This window comes from Carassius carassius, chromosome 50, assembly GCF_963082965.1.
Source record: "Carassius carassius chromosome 50, fCarCar2.1, whole genome shotgun sequence".
Lineage (NCBI taxonomy): Eukaryota > Metazoa > Chordata > Actinopteri > Cypriniformes > Cyprinidae > Carassius > Carassius carassius.
This window is the reverse complement of record NC_081804.1, coordinates 3,416,484-3,436,483: the sequence shown is the minus strand read 5'-3', so window position 1 is coordinate 3,436,483 and position 20,000 is coordinate 3,416,484. Positions and strand designations below refer to the sequence as shown.

At 39.3% G+C, this 20,000-nt stretch overlaps 3 protein-coding genes and 1 long non-coding RNA gene across 4 annotated transcripts in view; 3 read left to right on the top strand and 1 right to left on the bottom strand.

Moving 5' to 3' along the window:
• Window positions 1-384: 384 nt before the first annotated feature.
• Window positions 385-2,648, bottom strand: LOC132133215 (peptidyl-prolyl cis-trans isomerase B). Its single transcript, XM_059545992.1, has 5 exons — window positions 2,450-2,648; window positions 1,375-1,488; window positions 1,202-1,295; window positions 857-1,041; window positions 385-766 (listed from the first exon to the last, which is right to left on the bottom strand). Exons 1-5 carry the CDS (start codon window positions 2,582-2,584, stop codon window positions 644-646), a joined length of 651 nt encoding a protein of 216 aa, XP_059401975.1. The 5' UTR covers window positions 2,585-2,648; the 3' UTR covers window positions 385-643.
• Window positions 2,649-6,286: 3,638 nt separating this feature from the next.
• Window positions 6,287-7,958, top strand: LOC132133307 (uncharacterized). Its single transcript, XM_059546108.1, has 4 exons — window positions 6,287-6,594; window positions 6,871-7,131; window positions 7,244-7,627; window positions 7,780-7,958. The coding sequence occupies exons 1-4, from the start codon at window positions 6,468-6,470 to the stop codon at window positions 7,956-7,958; spliced, it is 951 nt and encodes a 316-aa protein (XP_059402091.1). The 5' UTR covers window positions 6,287-6,467.
• Window positions 7,959-7,979: 21 nt separating this feature from the next.
• LOC132133369 (uncharacterized) lies at window positions 7,980-9,051 on the top strand. Its single transcript, XR_009429145.1, has 3 exons — window positions 7,980-8,397; window positions 8,478-8,654; window positions 8,747-9,051. It is a non-coding gene; the product is annotated as an uncharacterized LOC132133369 (long non-coding RNA).
• A 3,306-nt stretch (window positions 9,052-12,357) lies between these two features.
• LOC132133305 (NUAK family SNF1-like kinase 1) overlaps window positions 12,358-20,000 on the top strand; it is a 12,030-nt gene continuing 4,387 nt past the window's right edge. Inside the window, exons 1-3 of the mRNA XM_059546106.1 lie at window positions 12,358-13,464; window positions 18,607-18,727; window positions 19,919-19,950. Of these exons, the coding sequence (XP_059402089.1) occupies window positions 13,255-13,464; window positions 18,607-18,727; window positions 19,919-19,950 (363 nt within the window). The 5' untranslated portion in view covers window positions 12,358-13,254. The remainder of the gene's footprint in view (window positions 13,465-18,606; window positions 18,728-19,918; window positions 19,951-20,000) is intronic.

Sequence of the window (20,000 nt, the reverse complement as noted above, 5' to 3'; positions counted from 1 at the left end):
GTACTAAATTTTATTTACTTAAAATCTAGTTTTTGTGCATAATTTTAATTGCATAATAGATTTAAATGTTTTAAGAGCATATGCATGTTATATGTCATTGCAGTATGCTGTATTTTAGTTTTTCCCCGCACCGTATTAAAATGTAGTTTTGTGTTAAATTTAAATGTTCATAATTATGCATGTAAAATATAAACTTCATGAAAATCAAATTCCAAACCCAGGTTGTCACTGGGTTTGCTTACCTGTGCCAAGACATTTGTCTGTATTATCAAAAACTTTAACACTTTTATTAAAATTATTTCTATGAAATAAAGAGCGTGTCTGATTTGATCATGGTCAAGAAAACACAAAACAAAAGGCATTTATTTAAGCAAGAAAAAACAATTAAGAAAACCTGGATCCTTTATTGAAGATTAGTTTACAAAAGCAGGTTGAAGTGGGTCAGGAATCTGACCGTGTGGAATGCCGGTTTGAACTGGACCCAGGATGTCCCTCTCTGTGGATCAGGACTGGTGTGTGTCGGTCCCGCCTGCGAGGGGGCGGAGCTCCAATGAGCACATACACACACTCTCCTCACCAGAACTCCAGTGGCACCAAATCCATTCCCCTAAACCCAGAGTCCTGTTGTTCCCCCACACTTAAATTACTCTTTAGCTACTGCAAAAGGCTTTTCCACCTCGATCTTGCCAGAGTCGTGGATAATGACGTCCTTGAGAGGCTTATCTCGTCCATCGGTCTTTGTGCTCTCAATCTTTTTCACCACATCCTTCGAGACAGAAGGAAAAGCCAGAAATTTAGCACAACCACTGGAGTAAATGCACTTCTATGGGTATGGAAGAACAGTGGAGATACTCACCATGCCTTCCAGGATTTTGCCAAACACAACATGTTTGCCGTCCAGCCATGGCGTTTGGACAGTGGTGATGAAGAACTGGGAGCCGTTGGTGTCTTTGCCGGCATTGGCCATGCTGAGCCAACCAGGACCATAATGCTTCAGCTTGAAGTTCTCATCAGGAAATCGGTCTCCATAGATGCTTTTACCTACATAAAGAGATCTTTTAATAATCTTTGAGCTAATAAACTCCGTTTTGTTGCTTTTGTTTGGCATCCGAGACCTCGAAAAATGACTTTAGTACCAGGTTGATAATCTTAAGGAGTTCTAATTTTGTGAGAACAATAAAATCACTATAAAACATGATACCTCCGGTTCCGTCTCCTCTAGTGAAATCTCCTCCCTGGATCATGAAGTCTTTGATCACACGGTGGAACTTGCTGCTCTTGTAACCAAATCCTTTCTGGAAATCAGAATTGCATTCATTTAGACAAACTTTACTATGAATCATGAATCCTGACCAGCAATGGATTAAAACTCACCTCGCCAGTGGCCAGCTGAAGGAAATTTTCTGTAGTTTTAGGGACAGTTTTTCCAAAGAGTCCAATGACAATCCGTCCTACATCCTCATCACCGATCCTGATGTCAAAGTACACCTGCGAAAGCATAATCATATTCAGAGTCACACCTGAACATCAGTTCTTCTGAGGCATCATGGTGATTCCACAAATGGCTATAAAACCCAGATTTATCAATAGACTTCATTAAACAATATTTTGCTGAATGTGGTGTTGTGCTGGCACCTTGCACCTGGTTTAGGACGGTCATGGATAAATAATGATGACATAAAACCACCCATAGGTGGCAGAAAATTCCTGTTTTAATAAATGATTTATAGAATCATTCAAATCAAGCGATTCGTTCGATTCAAGCAATGAAAGAAAAAATACCCATGTATGAGTTTTCATATTCATTGCACAACCAATAGTCATGAAATTACATTGCTTGTGCAATGAATATAAAAACTCATACATGGGTATTTTTTCTTTCATTGCTTTAATTATGAGGTCATTCTAACTGTATATTTTAACAGGCTTCATCGTGCATTGAAGGCGTGTTGTCAATCTTTTTTTTTTTTAAGAACTTCAAAAGTTGCGAACCATTTTGCACGAAAAATAAGGATAACTTCTTGAATTATCACGTAGATAATTTTAAGATTTAATTTGCACGATACATTTTACATAATACACAACATTATTCATCTAAATGGGATGGTGGTTTCGCAAGGGGATGTTTTTTGCATTTTTTTTCACCGGGGGGGGGGGGGTTCATCCCCCCGCATCTCCACTCAATTCGAGCCCTTGTCACAGGCCTTATTATAATAATGTATTTTGCACAAAACCAATTAAAGTCAGTAAATGAAAATGGATAAAATAACCAAAACATAAAAAATAACCAAAACATACAGATGGTTTTCAAGCAAAAATAAATAGTTTAAGGAAATCTGGCACGCTGAATGGAAGTATAACATTAGATAGAACTGATCTCTTCTGTTTGCAACAGGCCAGATACGGGTTTGCGGTGAATGCAGCGGAGCGCAGGGCAGGGTTTTTGTACCTTGGCCGTGACTTTGGGTCCTTTTTTCTTTTCATCCGCCTCCGATCCGCTGGGGAAAAGCAGGAAAATCACCGAGCCAACGATCAATGTGACTGCCACCAAAAACTTCATCCTCCTCTCACAGATCCGCACCATGAACAACCCGAAAAAATGAATGTGTGGCAATGACTGTGTTTTAGGGATTCTACGGCATCCGGGGAGGAGATTTGAGCTGCGCCCCCGGGGCGAGAGTTGAGCCCTAGAGCTGATCCAGGAACAGTTAAGTACATCTACTCGATGTTGGAACATTCGACGCTGTGCGCACTGCGCACGACCAACTGATCTGAGAACAGGCGCTGGAAGCGCACTCCGCTCTATTTGACGTATCCCGACTCATCAGACGCTGATTGGACGAGATTTTGTCTGTCAAGGACCGAAGAGCCAACCAGGAATTGAAACGCGTAAAGAATGGACGGAGCCACAGCGGCTTGTCGAGATGGATCAATATTAAAGGCACAGGACGTTTTTTTATTTTTTAGGCAGAACATAGCTATCTACGTAGAACAACTAAAAACTATCAGTGTGTACTTTTTATTATAAACTCATGTCTGTTAAAAATGATTAAAACTTAATCTACATTATAAATCTGACCAGAGATCAGTTAAAACCATTTAATAGACACCGTTTCGTGAGTTTTAGTGTTTGCAAGGACGAACAGAAAGAGTTTCAAAACATTATTATAAGTAATGACATTTTGCTTGCTGAAACCATTTGACTTTAGCTATAACATGTATGACAGCTTTCTGTGTACAGCGAAGTGAGAATAAAGTGTAGTGTTGAGTGATCACAAGTAGGCAAATCTCTCTCTCATTTTCTTTTTTAATTCCCAAATAATCACCTTTTTCTATGTAAGCATACTGTGCAAAACAGCTCCTGGAGGGCCAGTGACCGCCATCCCTAAAGAAAACACACCTGAATCAGCTAAACAAGGTCTTCAGACTCATTAGAAACTATCAGGAAACTATGCTGGAGCTTAAATCTGCGGCACAGTGGCCCTCCAGGACAGGACTTTGACACATGTGCTTTAAAGGCATAGTTTACCCCAAAATGATGGTTCTGTCATCATTTCTGTCTCATAGTAAGTAAGTAAGTAAAGTTTATTTCTAAAGCGCTTTTCACAGATAAAATCACAAAGTGCTGTACACAAGAAAAGTAGAACAAAACAATAAAAATGTATATACATAAGTCAAATCAAAGTGACACTAGTGAAAAAAAAACCCATGAACCAAAAGCTTTCTTAAATAAACAAGTCTTCAAATTTTTTTAAAAGAGTCAACCGAGTCTGCCAGACGCAGAGACAGGGGCAGGGCATTCCACAGTCTGGGGGCAACAGACTGAAAAGACAGGTCCCCTCGGGTCTTATAGCGAGTTTTTGGGACCATAAGCAGGTTCTGGCCAGAGGACCGAAGAGTGCGGCTTGAGGAGTACAGGGTCAAAAGGTCCTTGATGTACTGTGGGGCCTGACTATTTAATGCCCTAAAACTCAACACTAAAATCTTAAAATCAATCCTGAATTTTACAGGGAGCCAATGGAGAGCTAATAAAACGGGAGTGATATGAGACCTTCTGGGGGCACCAGTTAGAAGTCTAGCAGCAGAATTTTGAACCATTTGCAGTTTGTTCAAGGCTGACTTATTCAAGAAGGTAAAAACAGAGTTGCAATAATCAAGTCTAGTTGATATAAAAGCATGAATAATAATTTCCAGATCCTTCTTTGACAACATTTTGCGTATTTTAGAGATATTCCTAAGGTGATAAAAGCAGTTTCGCACAAGCTGTTTTGAGTGTATCTCCAAAGACATGGCCTGGTCAAACACAACCCCCAGGTTTCTGAGGCTGGATTTAACAGAGGAGTCAAGAGAGCCAAGGTGCTGTTTGATCAGCGGGATCTTGTGGTCTGGAGCAAAGATCAGTGTTTCAGTTTTACTTGCATTTATCTGCAGAAAGTTAGAGGCCAGCCAGTCTTTGATGGAGGACACACACTCTAAAAACAGTGATAAACGATGGAACTCAGCATCATTGAAAGAACAGTACAACTGGACATCGTCGGCATAGAGATGATACAAAAAATCCTTAAAAACAACCCATAATATGACCAAGTGGCAAAATGTAAAAACAGTAAAAACAAAATAGGGCCCAAAACTGAGCCTTGTGCCACTCCGCAGGTCAAATTGGTCACATCTGACTGTACATTGTTTATAGCGACATTAAAGGTTCTGTCATGAATATAGGAAGAGAACCACTGGAGGACAGATCCAGATAGTCCCATCTCATTGTGAAGCCTTTTGATCAGTATACTGTGATCTACCGTGTCAAAAGCGGAAGTCAAATCGAGAATTACAAGTACAGTGTAGCGGCCAGTGTCCGCTGCCATCATCACATCACTAGAGACTTTAATAAGAGCTGTTTCAGTGGAGTGCGATTTTCGAAAACCAGATTGAAAAATATCAAACAAGTTGTGCTGCTCCAAAAAAATTTTCCAAAATTTTTGCAATAAATGGAAGTTTTGATATGGGCCTATAGTTATGAGGTTTTGAGGGGTCAAGATTTGGCTTTTTAAGGATCGGGTTTACCACAGCGTGTTTGAAGTAGTTGGGGACTGAGCCAGATGCAAGTGACAGATTAATTATTTTTACCATACAGGGGCCAACAATATCAAACATTTTCAACAATAGGGGTGTCAGCAGGGCTTGAAGACGGTTTCATATTTCCTATTAAGGTCTTCACCTCCTGTAGGCTGACATGAGTGAAGGACGACCAAGACAACACCATTGAAAATGGTCATGTCAATCCAAACCTGTACAGTGGCATGCGAAAGTTTGGGAAACCCTTGCAGAATCTGGGGCGAAAACTGTTGATCATGATGAAGATAAATCCTCGAGCTCATTACAGCAGGATGGATTCTGATTGGATGTCAATGTTTATATCGTTCATCAGCTGGAAAAAAATCGTTCTGAAAATGATTCCAACGATACCGTTTCTCTATGCCTTTATCGTTATAGTTGTAGTGTGGACTCTGCTATTCTTTAATTCATTAACGATTTTTAGAACTATATCTTTATCGTTATCTTTATAGTTATCGTGCTTGGTGTGAACGGGCCTTAATTCCTTAATTACTTTTCAAATTTTTCATCTGTTCATCCTCTTTCTATGACTGCTGTCATTAGAAATAGCTATAGATAATAATGCTATGATTCAGATATCGTCAAATAAACACACTGCAAACACCACAACACAATTTGTGTTTGGTAATTATTAGGCTACTCGTACTACCAAGGTATTTTATAAAACGTCGATGTTCGGTCTAAATAAAAGCTTATTTAAAAGTGAAGTTTAAAAGTGAATGAATATTAGCTACCGTTTTACTTTAAGATGAGGTATCATTTTTCAATTTGTTCAAAAACAAACAACATTATAATACAGAAATAACGGCACAGCGCTTCGGTAAAGTCGCATTTTTTTTTCACAAAAAAAAATTAGTTAATTCGAGTCATTAACGGTATATTTCCCTAAACCTCGCGCGACACAAGATATCTACGATATTTACGTTTTACGTAAGGATGTACTTGCGGGTGAACCAAGTTCATATTTCAAATATTAACAATAAAAAACTCCTGACACTTTTGAAAATGGTATTGGAATTAATTTTAAAACAAAACAACAACAAAACAGAGCGCAAATGCGCACTGTTCTAAAAAAAAAAAATAGAAAAACGCGTAAGCGCGAGCGGCTCGAGTGTGACGTCACATCGCACCCGCTATATAAAGCCCTGCCCAAGCGTCTTCGGCAGATGCGGATCTGGTTGAGTGAATGTTCGGCAGCCGTCACTGATTCCACTGACTAAAACTCTTTAGATTTACGCTTTACACACAGTCTTTTTAGACTATTCTCAGTTTACACACAATGTGTCCAGAATTATCAATATAACTTAATATTTAAATTAAAATTAATCTTATATAATTTTTGTTATAATTAAACAATGTCTACAACAACTGAGCGCAGTGACTCTGAGAGCGAGCCTGTCGCGCGAGCGGCCTGGGCTTCAAAAGCATCGAGCTTCGAAAGAATCGATATGAGCAAAGAAATGAATGACAACAGCCCAGCAGGTGGGATGGAAATCAACAGCCGTCATCTCTGTTGTGTTATTTAGCTTCTCTCGGTCTGACCTCAGTGTTTAACCTCTTTGACAAGAACATCAAGCTTTGCAGCAATATGAATTTAGATACAGCAATACTTGCATTAATTAATATTGAGTCTGTTTCCATGATCTACTGAACTGTCATTGACAGTCTGTCAAAAAAATTGGTTAGAAATGGAATAGGTTTCTGATCTGCAGTCAAAGTTAGTGTTAGTCTCTAATAGTTAGATCTTCTTTATTCCAGACAAAGGGAAGAAGGGGAAAGCAGTGCATGTCTTCTTCCATAAGCTGTGCGCGTCTGTGAAGCATCCAGACAGAGTGCTCCGTCTCCCAGCACAGACGGACGCTCATCTGGACGACCCTGAGGTGATGGCTGTCCCGGGTCCTTCGACCATTCCTGATCTGCTGTGTCTGCCGGGTCAGGTGTGTGCAGATCTGGAGCACTCCTCCAGGATCAGAGAGCCAAAGCTTCATCCAGATCCATTCACTCTCAGTCTCTGTCACAGTAAGTCATTATCACTTTAGTTCAATATTAACTGTAATGTTTCTATGTTTAATTGCTGGTTGACATGTAAAGTTAGAGATGTTTCTAATGGGTTGCTCTTCATTGGTTTTAGAAGAAGCTAAGAAAGGAAGGAAGAGGAAAGCGGTCCGTGCCTTCTTCCGGAGAGCATGTGAGGCTGTGAAGCAGCTCTTCTCCTGCTGCGACTCGGAAAGAGTCCAGCCTCCTAAAGCAGAGCCGGATCTGGACCCATCCCAGCTCGTTCTGCCAGAGCAGGACCAGGTCTCTGCAGACCTCCAGTCATTTCCTGAGGAAGAAGGTCCCTCTGAGATCCAGTCCCACGATGAAGATCTGTCCGGTCCAGTGTCTGGTTCAGAGTCAGGTTCAGAGTCGGGTCCAGTGACCGGTTCGTGGTCGATCGTGTCAGAAACGGGTTCAGTGTCGATCGTGTCAGAAATGGACACAGTGTTGCCTGATCCGGAAATCGAGCTAGCTCAAGGTGAGTCATTACTGCTTTATTTCTGCTTTGTTTTATTATCCTAAATATTGTTATTTATATTGATCTGCAGTGCATTTGAACTAAAGAAAGTCTTCAAGACTCTTGCTTGCAGTCTCAAACGTGTCCCTCTTCTGTTTCTGTGTGTTTTTCAGGATCCTTTGTGTCTTTGTTCGAAGTGGGACATCTGATCGCATCAGGGAACTTCAGCAAGGTCTATGAGGGAACACATGCATTCAGCGACAAAGTGAAGGTTGCTCTAAAGTGTATCGCCAAGCGCAGAGCGGACCGTTGTAAGTTGGCTAAGCCTGAAGAATATTTGGTGTTTTTATAACCTGCAGCTGGAACAGAAAACAGCAAACTAACGGTCGATGTGTTTGTCTCTTCTCAGCCTGGTCACTCCAAACCTTTGCTCGCTGAAGTGGCTCTGATGCTGCGGCTGGGAGAAGCTCCATCGTGCCCCAACATCTTGGAGCTACACCAGTGGCTGGAGGATGAGAGCAGCTTCACTCTCATCTTGGAGTACCCTGAACCCTGCAGGACCTTGGAGGATTACATCTTGTTCTCCGGCCCCGTTAGTGAGGCACATGCACACTTGTTTATGCTTCAGGTGCTTAAAACAGTCAAACACTGCCATGAGCATGGAGTTTATCATGGTGATATCCGCTCGAGGAACATCCTGGTGACTCTCCACAGTTTGGAGCTTAAACTCTTTGACTTCCGCTGCGCTCGTCTTGTCAACAGCAAGGGCTTTGACAGCAGCCAATACCAAGGTGAGTCTCGCTGATGATCACGTGATGTTGTGTTGTTGATGGTGAAGCGTACAGAAGCACTGAAGTGGATCCTCTCACAGGATCAGACGCATAGACCCCTCCTGAGGTCCTAGGCCTGTCCATATTCCACGCTGCAGCAGCAGACGTCTGGGCGCTGGCTGTCCTCCTCTTCGAGATTATTCACAGATATCTGCCCTTCGAAAGCTTTGATGCCATTCAGCACGGCTACCTCAAGATGGGTCCCACCTTATCCACAGGTGAAGACACAAACAGCTTCACATGATAATGAGGTTTACTCTTCATGTTTGATATGTGGAGACTTACCGCGCTCTCTCTGAACTCTTCCCAGCATGTTGTGACCTGATCTTCCACTGCTTGAGCCGTAATCCAGCTCACCGGCTGACGCTCCAGCAGCTGGAAGAGCACCGCTGGATGAAAACCTAGATTGGAAGAAGGCAGGGATCCTGATCTGGATCAGACAGTGCTTTATTTATAAAAAAATATTTTGAATCAAACCAGTGATCATTTAATTGCCAGTACGGGAAGTCAAAGTGTTGAACGAGTCTTTCTCATTGCATTACACTCATCACAATGAAGTGCATCCATCTGAACAGACACACGGTTTGTGGGTGAAGGAAATGGTTCTGTTCTGTTTGATTTTCTATAGTTCAATTAGGATGTTCAGGTTAATTTTATGAACTTGCCTTAAACATTACTGGTGTCCATCATGAGACAAAACAAGGGCATTGATATATTTTAAGTTTAATTAATTAATTTTAAGTTTTCTTTTCAGCTGAAACAGCTCAGACTTACATTTTAGTCTGGGTCCAGGCTTAAGGGTTGTCTGTGAAACTGCTTAACTTAACCCTCACGCATCCTTCATATAGCATCCCTTAACTATAACATCCCTAACTAACAACTAAATTGATAACTAAGGACTCATGTGTGATCCCAATTTGTTTTTTAATTAATGTCATATCTTCGATAAAATAAAAAAGGATCAATTTATGCATTTTTACTTTTTACGAGTTTTAGTGGCTTTTTTAATCTCTAAAAGTACCATGTAATGTAAAATATGCCTTTTTTGTTTTATATTTAATATTTACATTGCTTAAAAAAAAAAAAACATTTTAAGTTCAGAATCAGACAGCCCGAACTTAAAATTATTTTTTCAGATGACTTTAGTGACATCTGATAGTATAAAAACATAAAAATATAAAATAAATCAATAGCCGCTATATGGCTCTAGTACTCGATGGCTGCATATAGGCTGAAATTTTGTAACATACTTAACCACTTAAGTTTAAGATTTTATCACAAGTTAAAATTGTAGAGCTTAAAAAAATATACAAAAATGCCAAAACTAACTTGCAGACAAATCTGACCATGCTGTGGGGAAAAGACAGAATAGGAGACTCATTTTCAAAAGTCAATTTCTCAAAAACAGAAAAATGGTCCCAAACAGTTGAAACAAAAAGTAGCATGTTCCAGACATGTTTTGTTTGGAAGCATCAACAAATCTTGCAGCAGGACTTTGATCTAAATCTGAAGTATGTGTGTGTGTGTGGACAGTGACTGATCGGACACCTCTTTAATAACAGCTGCGTCTCAGGCTCTTCAGAAATCTTTCCTGAACACAGGATGAGCTCTGTATATCTGAGACATTTCTCACTATATCTTCTGTGTTGATAGAAGGTTCATTTTTGAGGGAAGCATTAAATCATTTTACAGTTAATCCCTGTTAATTCCGAGTTTCTGCAAATCTTGCTTCACAATACCCAAATACAACACTAGATGACAGCAAAGCCTGTTTAAGTGAATGAGGTTACATTTGGAACAGCACACCATCGTACTGTCTACTATATCTGTATCTTGAGTATAGAGTTTAAATATTGCTGAAATTGTGCCGATTATTTAGAATTAAATTTATACTAAATGTGACAAAATGTGTAGTATACAACTAGCATAATATACTGTAGTGGTTACTGTATCCCTCAATGCAACCCCATCTATACTATGATTATCTGTCTATCTATCTATCTATCTATCTATCTATCTATCTGTCTATCTGTCTATCTGTCTATCTATCTGTCTGTCTGTCTGTCTGTCTGTCTAGTGTTTGTAGGTTTATTTCTGTGCTCTCTTCTTGGCAGCTGTTTCTGTTTTCTGTATCTGATGTAGATTGATCTCTTGTGTCATCATTTGAAATGAGGGATGTGTTTGTGTATCACTTTTTTAGGCTCACACAGAAGGCCACTCTCGCTGAAGAACGCAGCCAGCTGACCTATGATCAAACGCTGGTAATATACCATTCTGTTATCTGCGTTTCTCTGTGGTCACTTCAATAGCTTTCTCTCTCACACAAACACACACAAACCACATCTTTCTTTTTCCTCTGTGGTTCCTGCTGTTTTTAATTTGTTGAGTGTAGGGAATGTTTCTGGCAAAAACTCTCGAGGGGCTGCAAATACCTGAATGAAACCTCTTAAAACAAATCTTTGTTTGTGTCAGAGAAAATTAAAATCATAACATGTCTAAGGACCAGGGAAATGCTAGCATTTAAATAATTATTCAGTGCTTTTGTTTGAAATCTTTGTTACACAACTTTTACTGTTACACAACGTTACACACAGTACAGGTCCGAGAGGAAATCTAGTAGAATTTTAATAAAATACATTCTATGAGATCATTATTTTGCACACATATAAAACAAAAACCTTTCAAAATGTCTGAATTAAAAACATTCCGAGAATCAAAGAAACAAATTCTGATTTAAATATTGCTGATTCTAACATTTGATATGAATTAGTTTGTAATATATTAAGATGCTCTGGCACGGCTGTGACCTACACATGAATTTCCACCACTAGGGGGCAGTTTGTCTTCCATGATACCTGATTCCAGGGTGCATCTGAGGTCAGATTTCATCTGAGATGCAAATCTTGGAGCAACACCATAACACACATGCACACAGTTACTGTTCAAGTCTGATGTCCGCTGCCCGAATGCTCACCGCAACACAGGACCGTCCAGAGCTCTCCAAATCAAACAAAGACAAACAGCTCAGTCTGGAGTCTGTTTGACTCCAACTTCCCCAATCAGTGGCTAAATTACACCGTGCAGGATCCAAACAGAAGCAAACAAAAGAAACCAAAGCTGATTGGCTGAGGCAGAGTGTGCAGGGTGAGGTTCCAGGCATGTCTGACTGCGTCTGAGCTGCAGGTGATGCATTCTGCAGTCAGGAGAACAACTCCGCCACATCAGAAGAGTTTAATCTGTACATCTCGATTTGGTCATTTCAGGCCAAAGTTTACTGGTTTATTTATGAGGGGCCAAAACCCAGGACTCATGAACAAAGCTGGAGGCATGTTTGCCGCTTTAGGTCATGAAATACAATAGACCTTTGCTTTTAAACCTTTGAATGCTTATTCAAATGAATCTGATTTCATGCTGAACAAACAGCAAAACAGTTTCTATGCAAATTATAGCTGATTTTGCATCAGAGCTCAAGTGCTTCAGGCATGTTGATCCACTTATTAAATAAATAAGTGAATAAATATATAATGCTGAAAAATAAAAATGTAAAAACTGCAGAAAAATAAAGTGGCAAAAATAAAAATAATAAATAATATCGTTTTTATTTATTTAAAATGGATAAATACAGGTTTTGCGTGACTTGAAATAATTCAGTAGAAATAGAACGGTGAAATAATCTTTAAATATTTTGTTTTTAATCACTTAAATGTTTATTTTAAAATAAATTAAGGACTGACTTAAAGTAAATGGGGCATAAAATGGGCATTAATTATAATAAAAAATAAAGAATAGGTAAAATGAAGTTAAAGTATAGCTCGAATAATTTTTTTTATTATGTGTGTATTCTCTGCATAAAGTCTCAGTTTATTAATATAAATAATATACCTTTCTGCTTTCACTCTATTAAAACAGAATCTGAAAATCAGATTGACACATTCAGAGAGAGCGAGAGCGACTGAGAGTGCGAGACACACACGCCGGCGTGACTCCGCCCCCTTTGTCTTTATTCAGTGTTCCTCAATCTAAAGGAAGACAGAGAGAAAGAATCACAGATCAGGACACCAGGAGGAGAGACGGGCCGAACACACCTCACCATGGCCACAGCAGACCCGAGACCGCAGCACATCCTTCCGTCCGATCCCCGCGCTCCCAGCCTCATATCATGGATCACCGGCACCAGAACCGAGCTGACTGACACCACGGCGGATCCGAGGCCAGAATGAGGGTGATTTACGTCCAGAACGCCGGCGTGGTCGCTGCTTTCTCGACTGAGATTTTCTGCGGTAGATTGATACAAAGGAATAACGGAGAAATCATGATCGAACGCGCCACGGGAAAGAGAACACGTCATAACGGAGTAGGATACGTCATAATGTTATAGAACGAGTCATAATAGATTAATGCACAATAGATACATTGTCGTTCTAATTGTGAATGATACATTGTTGCAGTTTATAAGTGCCATAAAACCACATGTCAGGTGTTTATTCGTTTCTTTGTAATAATATGCCTTTTTAGTCCGTTCATAGCCCTGTTTTATCGTTCATAATTAGACTGGGATTATTATTTTCTTTTAGATAGCCTACCATATCCAGTTAAAGGTAGAATAAATAGACACCTCATTTAAATATATGAGTCATTTTTGACAATCATAAATTAGTTTATATGCTAACATAATAAACATTTGCATTGTCATTTATTTATTTATTTATTTATATGCTAATTAGCTATATTGATTAGATTGATATTATCAATATTTCAAAGCATTTAGTCAAGATATTTAAACGTAAAGGGAGGTGTAAAATATCATCCTCCCGTGTGATGGAGACACAAAGGCCAGGTGATCCGCCGGGCCCCTCAGTGGTGATGGAGGCCCCTGAGGGCCCCTGTGAGGTCAAACGCAGCAGCTCTGGTGTGAAGAAACATCATCACAAACACAACCTAAAGCATCGCTACGAGCTGCTGGAGACCCTGGGGAGAGGAACCTATGGCAAAGTGAAGAAGGCCATCGAGCGCCATTCTGGAAGAGAGGTAAGAGCTTCAAGCATCTGTTCAATAAATCTATCTAATGTAGTGGTTATATATCAGAACTGCTTTACAGAAGGTTGTAGGTTCAATCCCAGCAAGATATTTCACATTTAGTTGAAAATGACTGTAGTGGTACCATAGTACTATGGTAACATCTAAAGGAAATGCCATGATACATAGAAGTATACTAGTGATTGAACTTCTGAATCATTTTGTAAATGAATAAAGAACTGGCCTGGATCTTTGGCCGGCTGTAGTTTGTCGTTTTACAGTGTCAGCTCTGCTATACTAATCTGTTGTTGTGTTTGGCTCATTTTGGTCCATCTCTTGGGAATTCCAGCCCACGCGTGTGTGTCGCACGCGTTTGCTTGTGGAGGAGCAGATGTTTTAAATCTCCGGTAAATTTGCTCTAATGGTCCCCAATATAATGCATCATGCTTTAACCAATTGTTTATCTTGGTTGCAGTTCGGTTCAAAGGTCACTGCTGACCACTTGCCGTAAATAATGATGCAGTCAGACCTTCAGTTCTGACCCTCGGGTCACTAATGAACTCTGACCTAGAATTTATACTGTGGGCATCTAGGTCAGGCAGGACTTTAATGTTCGTTTGTTCATTAATCACACATACATACCGGATTCGTTCGGCACACTTCGGCACGTGGCTTTGGTTGCTGTTTAACATTGTCCTCTAAATGTCTCAGTCACCACAGAACCTGGAACAACTGCTAAGAGAAAGAAATCTTTCTGTTCTGCCGCCAAGAATGAAAATTTGGTCATTTATTCACCTTTATGTCAGTCCAATTCTTTTTTCTAGAGTAGCAAAAAAAAGATATCTGTTAAAAAAAAATGTCATTCTCTGAAAGTCAGTGGGGTGCAGTTTTGTTTAAAATAGTTAGTTTGACTAGATTCATTGTACCAAGTGATTGATGAACTTGTCTTGCATCAAAATACATTATAATTTGATAGGATGTACAGCTTTTCAAGACAAAACTGTTGTTTTGTTATAAGCTTTTAGCTTTGTTTTTTACTTGAAGAAAATATCTGCAACCCATTCTAGCAGGCCCTCCAGTCATGTATGTTTCCATGGAAACACTGTTGTCGGTGGCTGTTATGGGCTGGAAGCAGATACACAGTATAGCCTTCTTTTAGTTTAATAATTAATTTAAAATCCAGGCTATTTCACAACTCATACAGTCATATAAACACACACACACAGGTCTGAGTGTATCGGTGGGCAGTGTGCCATCAGAGTGTTGGCAGGCTGTTGAAGAAAGTATGAGCACAGGCTAACAGACCTAAAAATAAAGTGGTGCACACACTACACATACATGATTTTTCGTTTACCTCAAACTCAGATGCATGGTAAAACATAATTTGTCATGCGTGTTTCTAGGCCAATAAACAAAGTCACTCAGGGAGATATATGGTGTTGTTTTCTGGCACTGCTTTAGTGTGCCTAGCAGGAATTAGTCCGGAAAACTTTTCACTGGCCGGACAGGCTGTCTGTAAAGAGTTATAGCACATACGTATAGATAACAGACATAGAAACCACTGATAACCGCCATAGATACTAAACATTAGACATCACAAATTCTTAAAACACAACTACACACATCGACACTGCAGCATTTTCTCCTATATGTGATAGTTCACTCAAAAATGTAAATTTTGAAAACATTTCGTCATGCTCATGTTGTTCCAAACCTCTATGACTTACTTTTTTCTGTGAAACACAAAATAAGCATTAGCGCCCCTTTGTGGCATCGCCGAGAATGCAGTGTACTCACATTGCGTTATACAGTAATTACAGAAATTGCATTCTGACACATTTTAGTGTGACTTCACACGTGCATATTTAGAAGCATTTACATACTTGCATTACACATTTTGCAACACGTTTTAAAATGGGCTTGCATACCTAGAAGCATTTGCATTCATACAATTGTATTGTAATGAATTGCATTTTGAAACAATTTCAAATGCAAAGCTGCATTAAATTGACTTTGCTTATCTAAGGGTCGTTATATTTACGTACTTGCAATGAGTTATAAATTGCATTCTCATTTTCTTGCCTAACAATATTTGAAATAGGACTTGTATTGCCAGAAACATTTGTTTTTTTATACTTGCATTCTGTCATGAATATGAATCTAGAAGTGTTTGCATACTTGGATTGCGTTTGGAAAGCTCTGAATAATTCAATAACACACATAATTAAGCTTCCATACCTAAAAACATTTAGGTTTTTTTTCTGCTTAGTTATGTTAATAGTGTTTTGAAAATTGCCTTTACATACTTGCATACTTGCATTGTGTTAAAAAATAAGTTGAAACTTCGCAAAATATGCACACAGACACACACACACACACACACACACACAAATCTTTCACACCTAAAAAGTTGATAGCTAAATCCAACATAACTGTAATCTCCATTAAATATCCTGAGATATAAAAGAACCACCTCAGAGAAATAAAATATTCCTCTAGGCCATTATATTCAACTCATATCATATTTAGTTTAGTTCCTCTAGATGATGTCTCTTACTAAACAAACAAACTCTGTTGCTGAACGTAAGGTTCATTCTGCCGTGATAAATCTTTACTGTTTGTTATCACGTATACAGACAAACAGAAGGTTCTGACTGTTACAATCCAGAGCAGTGTATTCCTGACCTCTACCCCTAAGTCACAGATAACCAAAGAAATTGTGTAACATATTCTTCTTTATGACTTTACCAGCCTCAAATTCACTATAATGACCCTAGCAAACAGACAGATAGCATGTGTGTGTGTGAGCTTTTGCACGTATGAGCTTGTGTTTGAATTGTGTGAGTGAGTGTGTGTTTGTACACACTTGTCCATCTGTGTGTGAAAAGGTCACTGTGACAATGCGAAAGCCGACAGACACTTGAAAGACCATCTTGAGCAGGAAATGAAAATGTTGGAGGCCAAAACAGTCTGATAAAGTGTAGTGGGTTTTAAAGGATTAGTTCACTTTCAGGATAAAAATTTCCTGATAATTTTCTCACCCCATGTCATCCAAGATGTTCATGTCTTTATGTCTTCAGTCGCAAATAAATTAATGTTTTTGAGGTGTTTGGGTGATTGCTTGGTGGTTACTAGGTTGATTGCTAGGGTTTTGGATGGTTGCTAGCGCAAGTGACCTATCGGTAAACCCCGCCCCCCTTAGTTACAGTTGCGAACTCGTACAAACAAATGGATATACAAAAACCCGTATGCATTTTTATTGATGCTGTATTTTGTTAATTTGGCTCGCACACATATAAGCAAATAAAAAGCTCCGCTGGTCAGAATCCTGTTTCTACCTCTGAGGGAAAGCTGTGATTTTAGTTTTCTTCCAGGAGATTATTTTAAACTCTCGCTCCTGCTGCGTTTGAACAAACTGCAGCATTAGTATTCATGCCGTCTCCAGCTGACCTGGCGGGAGGTGAATACCTTCAGCTGCACATTAATTCATGAGCTCATGGAAAACACTCGCTGATGGCTTTACAATAAAGAGAAGGTTTTGCCCATTCGGCATTTAGAGAACGGCCCTGGTTTCTGGATTTGTTTATGTCTTTTTATTCCACATAATCAGTTTTGAAGCATTCTGCTAGGACTTTCCTTTTATGGATGTAGTCAATGATTTACCTTCAGCTCCTTCGGAAACATGTGGTTTTGGTTTCTTGGAGAAAAGCGGCGTCCGCCTGCTCGCTCGCCGTTAATGTGAAGACACGGGCTGTTCTGAGAATTTATAAGCAGGATCAGATAGACATGTTTTAGGGACAACCGTTGTGCGTATAACATCACAAAACAAAAGGAAATGACAAAGGGCTTCTTCTTTTCTAGCTAAGGTTTGTCATCAGCTCAATCATTGTTCCGTTTGTTCTTTAAATGGACCCGTAGCACATGCCTGGGAGGGCAGATAGGACAGAAATAGACAGGAAGTCACTACCCAGATATCATTTCCTCTTTCCTCCCCATGACATCATCCATCAGTCAGTCAATAGGGCATCTCCTCTTTGCCCACATCATCTCCAGTTCAAGAATGGTTGCTTTTGGAGTTCTAAAACTCCAGAGGAACTGAGTGTGGAAAATCATGGGCTTTATTTTTTATTACATTTTATTTATATTTAAACGATACAGAAATATATTGTTTGATTATTTCCATGAATTTTATTAATGTGAGTGATAAAACCTTTTTTTCTCACAATTCTAACTTTTTTTCTCGTAATTACGAGTGCAAATCTTGCAATTCTGACTTCTGAAATTCTGAGAATTTCATGACATAAACTCGCAATTCGGATATATATATATACTTGCAATTGTGAGTTATAAAGTTAGAATTGCTGCTCCAGGTGTGTGTTCCCGGTGGGTGTTTTCACTTGGATGGATTAAAGCAAGAGCAAAAATACCAGTATAAATAAAGTATAACACCATTATTGGCTAGCTACACATCACATCACTTTCACTTTCAGTTTCACTTTCAATTCTGATTACAATTAAATCAGAATTATGACATGTAAACTCACAATTGTGGGGAAAAAAGTCAGAATTGTGAAATGTAAATTTGCAACTGCAAGAAAAAAAGTCAGAACTGTGAGATTAAAAGTTTCAATTAGCTTTTTTAATTTTTATTCAGTGGCAGAAATGGGGTTCCATACATACTGGAGCCTGTTCAGGTCATCATGTGATCATATAGAGACATCAGTGCAGTGTCCTCAGGCCCGTGAGAGAGCTTTCATTCCTGCTTCCAAACACTGCTCCCTCATTTTCCTAAAAAACATCGGGAAAATGACATAGCAGGAGACTGAAAATATGCTCAGCCGTGATGTGTTTATGGGATAATTCTGTGGGTGTGCGTGTGTGTGATGGGATGATTACACCTCTGTTTGAAGAATCTACTCAGGTGTTTTTTTTAACATTCAGAAATAGAATGTTTTTGTCAAGTGGTAAGCTTTGGTGCTAATCCTGGCAAAGTGAGATTCATGCTAACTTGAGTCATTCCCTGTCATAAAAAAGTGGCATAAAATTACTGAGATTAATATTTGATTTAGTCCCATAAATACTGCATCTTTTACAAATACTCTGATAAACATTTTTATTCTTTTTGACAAGATTGAAAATCTTTCTTCTCTTAAGGTTGCCATCAAGTCTATCAGGAAGGAGAAGATTAAAGATGAACAGGACATGGTTCACATTCGACGAGAAATCGAGATCATGTCGTCTCTTCGCCACCCACATATCATCTCTATATATGAAGGTATCTATCTATCTATCTATCTATCTATCTATCTATCTATCTATCTATCTATCTATCTATCTATCTATCTATCTATCTATCTATCTATCTATCTATCTATCCAAACTCAGCAATAAATAAAACATACAATTCTAATGAATAATCTTTCATTAACTATTGATAGACTTGTGTTGTGAAGGACAGTAAAATGCTTTTGTTCTATTCATGTTATAATGCTCAAATTAAAGCCTCAGTGAATATGAAGCTAGTCATTCCTGACCAGCATGTGTTTCAGCGGTTAAGCTCTCCGGTGAAATTCTGTGTTGATCATTTCTAAAGACATTTTTGCAGCCGTCTGGTTTGTTCTGCTGATTCTGTGCCTGGCGAGCTCTCGGTGCGCTGACTCGACGTTTTTCCGTTCAAAGTCCGTCTGGGTTTATAGGGCAGTTTATTTTTGAGGAGTTGCCGTATTCATCTTTGTTCTGTGTCATGACTCCGCCTGTGTTGTGGTTGGCCCGACTCAAAGAGGGGAGAACACCTCTTTAAACGAGTCTCCGGAGACTCTTTTTTTTTTTCTTGTGTCTGGCTTTGTCTTTCATTGTTTTAATGTCAGAATGTCTTTCTCTTTTAATTTCGTGCAATGTTAAATTATGTTTATGGGTTTGGGCTGGTCGTGGAAATTTTTGGATGGAGGAATTCATAGCTTGCGTACCCATTTAGCTGCGGCAACTTTCCCAGAGGAAGATTTATATTACTCAATGGTTGCTCACACATTGCTCACGAGACTTGGATATCTCTATTGCTTCTCCTAAAATTCCTCACAAATGAGACAGTCTGAGTACAGTGTGAGACTTTTTAGGGTTTTTTTTTCAGGAGAAACATTTATTTAGCTGCATTTAACCTCACTGTGATCTAGGAGAAACAATTGAGATGATCTCATTTGGGATGTTCCATTCTCACAGGCTGTGAATCACTGTTGAATTCAGCACTGAGCTCCGATATTTAGCATCACTGTGAGAAGACACTGATTTACTCTCTCTGACACAGTAAATCAGTGTTACGTTAACTCTGTTACCCCTCTCTCTCTCGCTAAACTATATTTGCACAATCCCAGAAGGCCTTGCGCTTGCATTCCCTACTGTTCTGTGGAAAGCAATGGCGGACAGGAGAGATTCTGTAAAAAGATGAGAAGTGATTCTGGACGTGTGACAGGAGCCGGCGGCAGCGCCAAACGCTTGGGTGGGGTGATGTGTATGAGGATTTTTGGGGTTTTGCAGAAACAGCCACTTTCTGC

Excerpts from the sequence above, each read along its gene's own strand:
- LOC132133215 (XM_059545992.1), bottom strand. The coding sequence starts at position 2,584 with ATGGTGCGGATCTGTGAGAGGAGGATGAAGTTTTTGGTGGCAGTCACA. Across the intron at positions 1,489-2,449 it reads GACCCAAAGTCACGGCCAAG|GTGTACTTTGACATCAGGAT; the intron begins GTACAAAAACCC and ends ATGCTTTCGCAG. Across the intron at positions 1,296-1,374 it reads TTCAGCTGGCCACTGGCGAG|AAAGGATTTGGTTACAAGAG; the intron begins GTGAGTTTTAAT and ends TCTGATTTCCAG.
- LOC132133307 (XM_059546108.1), top strand. The coding sequence starts at position 6,468 with ATGTCTACAACAACTGAGCGCAGTGACTCTGAGAGCGAGCCTGTCGCG. Across the intron at positions 7,132-7,243 it reads CACTCTCAGTCTCTGTCACA|AAGAAGCTAAGAAAGGAAGG; the intron begins GTAAGTCATTAT and ends CATTGGTTTTAG. Across the intron at positions 7,628-7,779 it reads GGAAATCGAGCTAGCTCAAG|GATCCTTTGTGTCTTTGTTC; the intron begins GTGAGTCATTAC and ends TGTGTTTTTCAG.